General features: G+C 37.7%; 1 protein-coding gene across 1 annotated transcript; it reads right to left on the reverse strand.

Annotated features, from left to right (window-relative positions):
* Positions 1 to 7,024: 7,024 nt before the first annotated feature.
* Positions 7,025 to 8,022, reverse strand: LOC122583273. Its single transcript, XM_043755695.1, has 4 exons — positions 7,711 to 8,022; positions 7,616 to 7,658; positions 7,269 to 7,520; positions 7,025 to 7,179 (listed from the first exon to the last, which is right to left on the reverse strand). The coding sequence occupies exons 1-4, from the start codon at positions 8,020 to 8,022 to the stop codon at positions 7,025 to 7,027; spliced, it is 762 nt and encodes a 253-aa protein (XP_043611630.1).
* Between the last annotated feature and the right edge of the window lie 1,068 nt (positions 8,023 to 9,090).

Genomic DNA, 9,090 nt, shown 5'->3' on the forward strand with positions numbered 1-9,090 from the left:
AATAAGAGAAAATGGATGTAAGGTTGGGAAAGACACGAAAGAGACGGTTGGAATTAAAGATCATATGTGCTTGGGAAGTTCTAGCGGATCTAAAGATATTGCCAAGCTGAATGCCAGCCGATACCCCGAGCTGAATGCCAGCCGATTGCCAGCCACATTCTAGCTATCTCCAAGCCAATCCCACATGAAGGGTATAGTAAACACCCATGTGAACTCCCTGGCAATTATTGTCTCTTATCCTTATTAATTCCCTTGCCCTTGGGGATAATCCTCAAGCCTAGGGAGAGCTCCTTGGGGAGGAGAGAGAATCCTCAAGCCTAGGGAGAGCTCCTTAGGGAGGAGAGAGAATCCTCAGGGAGAACTCATTGGGGAGGAGAGAGAATCCTCAAACCTAGCTCAAGCTTAGGGAGAGCTCCTTGGAGAGGAGAGAGAATCCTCAAGCCTAGCTTAAGCTTAGGGAGAGCTCCTTGGGGAGGAGAGAGAATCCTCAAGCTTAGGGAGAGCTCCTTGGGGAAGAGAGAGAATCGGGAGTATACCTCCAGGTGAGGCCAGCCGAGAGTTCCTTGGGAACTTCCTTACTTCCTTCCTTCCCTTGCCTTATGCTTCATTCCCTTGCCCTTGGGAAGTATTATTTCCCTTGCTAGTTGGGAACTCCCTTGCCCTTGGAACCTTGTTTTAGGAATAAAGTCTATGGCATAACTTCTTTTCATTCTCTTGGCAAGGGTGCAAGGATTGATCAACAAGGATATGGACCGGGTATAAAAGTATATTATCATTATTCTTGAATGTTCTATTCCTCATATTGACATTTTGGGATTCAGACGCCAGGGCCCATTTATGATAAGCCCAGAATACGATGGTGACCTAACTGGATGCTTATAAATACCCCAATCATTAGTACTAAGTATTTGATTCAACATTCAATTCAAGAGAATCATTCATTCTTTCAATCAATTACAAGCACATACATCCTTCTAGAGAGAGAAACCAAGAGCTTTCTCACTCTAGGTTATCCTTCTATCACCTTAGGTTCGTGAAGAACTTAGTAGGTTTGCACGCTATAATTAAGGAGATTAAATGGATAACACGGTAAAATCTCTTTTGTGATTGACCCTAACATTCAATGCTCAAACATTGGCGCCATCTGTAATTTTGCTGATTACTAGACGGTTTTTTGTTGTTTCAAAGCAAAAATCTTCATATTTTTCTTGTTTATTCTTTAATTTCATATGGCTGAAGAATTGTGAGTCCCTCGACAGCTACAGATCGCTCTCGAGATCGTCTATTGTTATGTCGTGAGTGCGGAATCCTCACGAGATAACTAGTTTGATTAGTAATCGTGTATATCGCTAATTATCAAGTAAATAATCAGCCGTATGATGCTATATTCGTTTCTATAAGCTATAGAACGAACTTAGTGGTCTGGTGTATGTGTATGTTGAATGTGATCCTCATTTTAGGGTATTCATTCGTATATATATGTTTCAGATCGAAACTGGGCTTGCTGGGCTTTGTTCTTACGAACTTAGCAGCCCAGCCCATGTAACGAAGTTAATCTTCGTTTGTACCAAACGAAGTTTATCTTCGTTTGCCTCTAACGACGAAGATATTCCTTATCTTCGTTAGATGTAATACTTGGTTATATTCCTAAGTGTTTCATCTTAAGGAATCCTAACACATATTATGTTTGTACTTGTATAACACACAACAAACATCAAACATAACATATATATAAGACCAAAACATGTAATCGATCATTACCAAAACATAAAGTCCATAATCTATTAATTACATATATATAGATACGACATAAAATAACATAATGTCTTAATCTAAAAGACAGATCAAATCTAAGTTGCTGTTGTCACATCAACATGCATCAACAAACTCCCCCTTGACAGCAGCACCTTCGATTTCTTCAGTCTTCAAAATCTGATCATGCATCAAACAACAATCTTTTGCTATTCGCATGGATATCTTCATGTAAGCAGAGTTGAAGTATCTTACGATATCGACTTCCTTCATGCTTCCAAAATGGCAAGAACGAACACTCTGTATCGTATAACTTCCTTAGATCATTTCTTGAGAAGTTCACCAACTGCATCGGATCATATACTCTTCTCAACAAAATCTTCTTCTTTGAGTCTGCATACATCTTTGCTTCACCAGAATTTCGATCAATTTCCCAATTATCCATCTTGTCCAAGACATCTTGTGCCCATTTCTTGGCAGGGACTTTGATCATACACTTAACATCATGTTGAACATACTCAACTGTTTTATCTGGCTTGACCACTCTTTTCTTCGATCTGGTTCAATCTTAAACTATGGTTTATCTGAATCTTTCATGTTCTTTCTCAACCAGAAATCATTTCGAAGATTCTTACCAACAATATCAGCTAAACCATCATCACTTGGATTGATAATCCAATTATTTCCAAGTTCATGTAAGTCTTCTTCACATAAACTCCTGAAATGTCTCTCACACCAAGCTAAGTACTGACAACCTTCTGGTCTTTTAAGAACAAACAGCTTCAGTTCATCATCATAAAACCAACTCCAGATGATTGTCTTATACTTTGCAGCATCTTTGTCTGAGATATGAGTCCAATACAAATTTGGTTTCCAAGTTTCCCTATGTACTATCCATTCATTAACTCTTCTCTCGGGAACATGTCTATCAACCATATGTAATGAATCATCATCTCTGAGAGGAACTGGAAAATCATTTGGACTGAATGGTCTTGTCACGTTAATCTCATAATCAGAAGAAATCAATACATCACCATTCTTAGCATACACAACAAGGTGTAAAACTTTAGTTTGGCTACTGAATGGAACTTGAAGCATTCTTTCCCGAACATCTGATCTGTTCAGATCCAACTCCCAACTTTCTTCAATTGATGGATCTTCAGGAATTGAGTCCCATACTTCATCAAACCCATAAGGCTTCTTGAATATGTTTAGATTTGGTTCAGGAACAAATTCACCTTCCTCAAGCTCATCACCATCAAAGAATAAATCTGTATAATCTGGATCATCTATTAAAATTTACACAAATGAACACCAGAATAGAAAGAATAATCATGATAATTATAATAAAGATGAAATGTAATTGTATTGAAATAAGATAGATTACATTTATATTAGACAAAATATCATAACTTATTACATACAATCGAATATACATTCTATCTAAAAATATTTATCATAATCAAAATCAGAAACCTGAATCACGAGGAGCACCAGAAGTACCAGCACCAAACACCAAAAGGACCAGCATGAGAAGTATCACCTCCTGTCTCCCCCTCAGTCTCTGCACACTTTCCTTTGTCTTCAACTGGGCGAGAATCATTCCTATCACCAGCATTATCAGCATCATCATCGTCATTCTGACGTCTTGGTTGAACCGCTGACAATCTACAGACCTCTTCAGGAACTTCTCCCCCTTTATTCTTGACCCAGTTGATCAAAAATGTGAAGGCGGCTCGGGTATCAGTGAGATCAGACTCCAAAGTACGAATCCGAGTCTCCAGAAGATCAACACGATGAACAAGCGAAGAATCTGAAGGAAGTCTGTAAGATAAGGAAGGAGCCACCAGAGGACGTAAGACTTGTGCTTGTGAAACAACAGGAATAACAGCAGCAGTTGGTCTGGAGGATCAGGAATCTCTACAGAAGTAGCTTCAACAACACATCGACGCTTATTTCTGGTATACTGAAGTTCAACACCCCCTTTCCGTTTCACCGGACTAACCGAGCTGGCTCTGTTCACCGGATCTTCCATATCTTCAAAAATTCCACGCAGTTCAGAATCATGCTGAGCAACAACATCAGGATCAATCTGAGCAGCATCAGGAATGGAGTTAGCTGAATCTGAAACAGCTGGAACAGCATGACAAGCCTTACTTCTACGCTTTCTATGGAAAGCAACACCTTCTTGATCAAACGACTGATGCGAATGATCGCTTTCAGAAGCAATAGAGATATCATGAATCTACTTAGTTCGACGTTCAGCAGCAGCAGATTCATCTATGTCTGTCTCATTTGTAGCAGTAGAACCGTCAGAACTATCAGCTTCACCGTCATCATCACCATCATCAGAAACATTCTCAAAACTTTCTGAGTCACCAAAATCAGAATCTTCATCAATATCATCCACAAACATATCATTCTCAAGACGAGATCGATAGTTTGGATTAATCAAGTGACCAAAAAGTGGTGGATCATGAAGACCAGCCACATTACGTGTATTTGCTTCAAGATCAGCAAAAAGACGTGAAGGCCAAGCATGAAGAACGTAGCGAGGACCTTGGTCATACACTAAGGTAGGACAGAAGTGTCTAACTATGGCCATAACAAACCGAGGATCTAAAAGAAATCGCTTCCTCCCCCTGGCATTAATCTGATCAATAAACTCCTGATAAAAGTATCTTGAGAAAGGATAAAGTCGATTATATACTAATGCAACCATCTGCAACGCAATCTGAGCAGACAGTTGATCAAAACCAGCCTTGCGATTGCTCAAACACACGACCAATGCATACGCCAGATATCTCCATCTTCCCTAGAAACCACTCTTATCAAAAGGAAGTTTGACCTGGCCGACAAATCCCATTCTCTGAAAACATCGAAGAAGAGTTCAAACTCATAAGTCATCTCTACGTCTTCCTCTTCTTCTACCTCTGGTTCTGCACCTAAATGCAAAATAGTACGAAGCGATGCCGCGTTGAAATCAAATGTGATTTCTCCAACAGTAGCACGGATAAAACTATGTCCTTCAACCATAACTTCATGAGCAGTTGACCAAAAAGAATCGATATACTGCCTAAAAAGTCTAGGCGACTCACAAAAAGCAAAAAATAATCTCGAGCGAGCAATGTACTCAAACATTTCATGAAAATGTTCGCTATTATGCTGATCTGGATCAAGATTCAGTGCAAGATTATGTTTCTTCACAAACTGACGAGGAGCGAGAGCCATTTCTGCAAAACAAATCACAATATCAAAACAAATATATATAAGCACGGTAAATGAATTGCAGACTTGAAAGACCTAATCAATAATTTCGTAAAGTAAAACTGCACAAAGCTATAACGAACGAAGATAAATCCTAAATTCGTAAGAACTAATCTGAAATTTTCACCTAACGAAGTCTAAATTCGTAAGGTCTAAACTGGACATGCAAGTTCGTAAGTTATAACTTATATTCTAAGTTCGTAACTTATAAACGAAATCTAAGTTCGTTTGGACAGAAACTAAGTTCGTAAGCATTGCTAAGAAACTAAGTTTGTTAAGCCTTGCTAAGTTCGTTCCTTATCAACTAAATTATAAGTTCGTAAGGCATAATTGAAAGTTAACTTCGTTTCTACCCAATTTAACTTCGTTCGAACTAAAAGCTAAGTTCATGTTCACAAATCTAAATTCGTTTGAACTAATGTCTAAGTTCGTTTGCACAAGTCTAACTTCGTTTGGATAAACCAGTTAATGATTTCAAGAATATATATATATATATAATCAAAACGAATCAAATCGAAGATACATAGAAAACCTAGATCATTTTCGTGGATGAAAATAAGATCAAACACTTACTTAGATCACAGTTTGCAAAACAAATCAAGAAAACGAAGTAGATAGAGAGAAAAGAAAAGAGTTTGGGTTTTAGGGTTTTGCTTGAAAATAAGAGTAATTTTCGTTTTTGTGAAAAAGAAACGAAAAAAAACCCTTTTATATAGTGAAATAAAAATGGGCTATCTATGGGTCGGGCTAAACTCCACGAACGAAGTTATCCAAACGAAGATAGTCTTCGTTGGGACAAAATAATTTCTAACTATCAGAAAAGAACAAATCAAAGTCAGAAAATATTCCAGATTTCACCTAAGTTTCTGAAAATTTTTCAGATTTTCAGCAAAGCGATCTTCTAAAACATGACCCTTCATCGCAATCTGTACATAGCAAAAACTCATTTAAGCATTGAAATGAAGCCTTTCGATAGGGGTTTTTATCACAAAATGGACGCTCGTCAGGAATTAGCTTATTTCACAAAGGCTTTGAAGAAGAAATTTTTCAAAAAGAAATCAACCAACAATCAACTTAGGACTTCATCAGTTTCTTTCTATGCAAAGAGTGCAAATGCTGCTAAGTTTGAGACAACAAATGAGTTTGTTGGTGGTGAAAAGAAGTTTGACAATCAGAAGAAGGTCATGGATAAGAAGAATGAGGATAAGAAGTGTTACATATGTGGGACTCCAGGTCATTTTGCTATTGATTGTAAGAAATCTCGTCAGAAGAACTCAGAATACTACAGATACAAGCTTATGCTTGCAAGACAAGAAGAAAGTGGAATTGCTCACTTACAGAGGGTGACAAATGGCTACATCTTTCTAATGAAGAAACCAATGATCTTGTAGCAAATGTGTACTTCATGACAAAAATAAAGAAGTCTAAAGGGGGCTAGATGATGATGATGAAGGTTCTATAGAGGACGATGATGAGGTAATCTCTATTCCCAAGAAAATTTAAAAATACTATATGGATGAAAGTGAAGCAACTATGAAAGATGGAAGAGAATTGAGTAAAAAGATTTCAAACATAACCAAAGTTTTGGAAGACAAAGAACAAAATTTTTTTCGGTAAAACGGTCATCACCCCTTGTTAGATTTATATATATCATGAAAATAAGCTCAGGCACATTAACTGAGTGTTAATGCGACAGTTTACAAGACAACGCACAACTGTGCATATCCTATCAACACATAAAATCAAAGCCCACCTAAGCAGGCATAAACAAAATGTACTAACAATATAAGCTAGCGACTAGAAAAACTAATCAAAAACCAACTAAAATCAGTTATGCAAAATTCGACACCCCAATTGGTGTTTTCCAAGTTTCCAAGCACTTCAAAACTCTTCCATTCTTCTTAAACTTTAGTGAAATAAGCTTCAATCGAACAATAGAAAGAATGACTTCAGTGACTTTCTGAGCCGGTCTTGTCTCATGTTTGTGCAATCTTGCATTCCTTTCCTACCAAATAAAATAAGAAGTGGCCACAAGTAGCAATTTGATGACAATAATATCAATTGTCCTCTTCTTGGACTGTGGAATAATAGCTGAAATAATAGACTCCCAATCAACATGAATCTGTTGAATACCCTTGAATCCACAACTTCTCTTCAAACCTGCGATGAATAGGAACATTCAAAAAATAAGTGGTTATGAGAGTCATTTTGCCGGATGCATAATGAACATAGAAGTGGTTCATCCAAACTGATATCCCATGATTTCATCAAATCTTGTGTCTTAAGCTTACGCCGAACACCAAGCCACAAATGAAAAGCATGCCTCGGAATGCAATAAGGAAACCAAACAACATGAAACCATGGGACTGCCATACTCCTATGGCGGATAGCTTCCCAACAATTTTCCACAGAAAAATCAGTAGATCGCCTATTTCTATCCTTCCAAATCGATTTATCTTCTTTACTTTCAACTAAACAAGGAACATAATGACTATGCGAATCTGGTTGCATACCACATAAAGCGCACGAAACGGGACCATTCACATCCCATGGTCACAACATATCCTGAGTTTTGAGTTTCTTTTTCACCACTAACCATAAATGAAATGCATGCTTTGGAATGCATTGTTTAAACCAAACTACATGATACCAATTAACAACCATATCATGAGGACAAACAGCTTCCCAAACCTGTGAGACCGAGAACGGTTGTAGAGAACCAGACTTATCCTTCCAGAATAATGAATCGGGTTGATCAGGTTGCAAAGCGGGAACTTCAATAGGTGGTAGTATATTACTCCACTCCAAAGGCCAGCTCCACATATTGTCACGAATATGATCCGAGACCGAAGCTGACAGAAGAAAACTTGCATTAGAGATAACACGAGCAGATAATGAGTTTGAAATAGGACTTTTTTCACACCAGTTATCAAACCAGGCGGAAACAGAGTGACCATTCCCAATACGGTACCAAAAATGATTACGGGGCCTAATTTGCAACATTTTCCTCCAATTCCAAAACAAGTTACCCCGACAAAGAATTTCCCAAAAATTTCTACCCTTAATCTTGAACATATGCATCCATCTAACCCACAATGATTCATTACGAGCCAGCAAGTTCTATATATGAACAGCCATTAGTGCAAGGTTGAAATCATACAATCTACGAACCCCTAGTCCTCTTTCACTTTTAGGAAGACACACAACCTCCCAAGCAACTTTCGACCTACCTTTTTGTCAAAGAAAAGACCTCATAATCTGTTCCACCTCATGAATAACATGTGTAGGTAACATAAACATCGTACTCCAATAGACATTCATCGAACCTAGAACAGATTGAACCAATTGAAGTCTGCCCACAAATGATAGAGATTTGTTCTTCTAATCTGAAACACGGTTTCGCACCTTCTCCACCAATTCATAACAATCCCTATAAATAAGTCGAGTAGAAACAAGTGGTACCCCCAAATATATAACCGGTAAGCTACATTCCTTAAAAGGTAGAACTTATATTATTGACAACTTCACATGATTCAGTACATTACAAAAGTAAGCGGTACTTTTTGGTAAACTTGGAGCTAGACCTGAAGCATTCTTAAACTCCTCCAATGTCTCCATGATAATCCTTGCTGAATTGACATCGGCATGCAAGAAGAGCATGAGATCATCTGCAAAACAAAGGTTAATAATATCCAGCTCTTCACACTTCGGGTGAAAAGTAAATAATGTGGTCTCCCGAGCACATCTTTTAAGCATTAACCGCAATCAACCCTTTAATAAGTGAATGGGTCAAAAAGTGTCACCTCTAAAAGTTTCAGGTAAGCATGACAGAACAAAATACCTCTACACAACTACACTCTCAACCCATTCAGTCATTAACCAATAATGTAATGATCCTATCGGTTTTCCAACATTTTAAGCATTCACATTTTTCTTATCAAATAGTTAATTTCTATATGTTTCTCACATTTATTCAAATATAAGGCTCTCCTGAGCAGTTGATGTTGACGTTGTTGCAACAAAGGTAAATATCCTTCATCGTATAAATAACTTACAATTTCTTAAATAACC

The sequence above is a fragment of the Erigeron canadensis genome, chromosome 9 (assembly GCF_010389155.1).
Source record: "Erigeron canadensis isolate Cc75 chromosome 9, C_canadensis_v1, whole genome shotgun sequence".
Lineage (NCBI taxonomy): Eukaryota > Viridiplantae > Streptophyta > Magnoliopsida > Asterales > Asteraceae > Erigeron > Erigeron canadensis.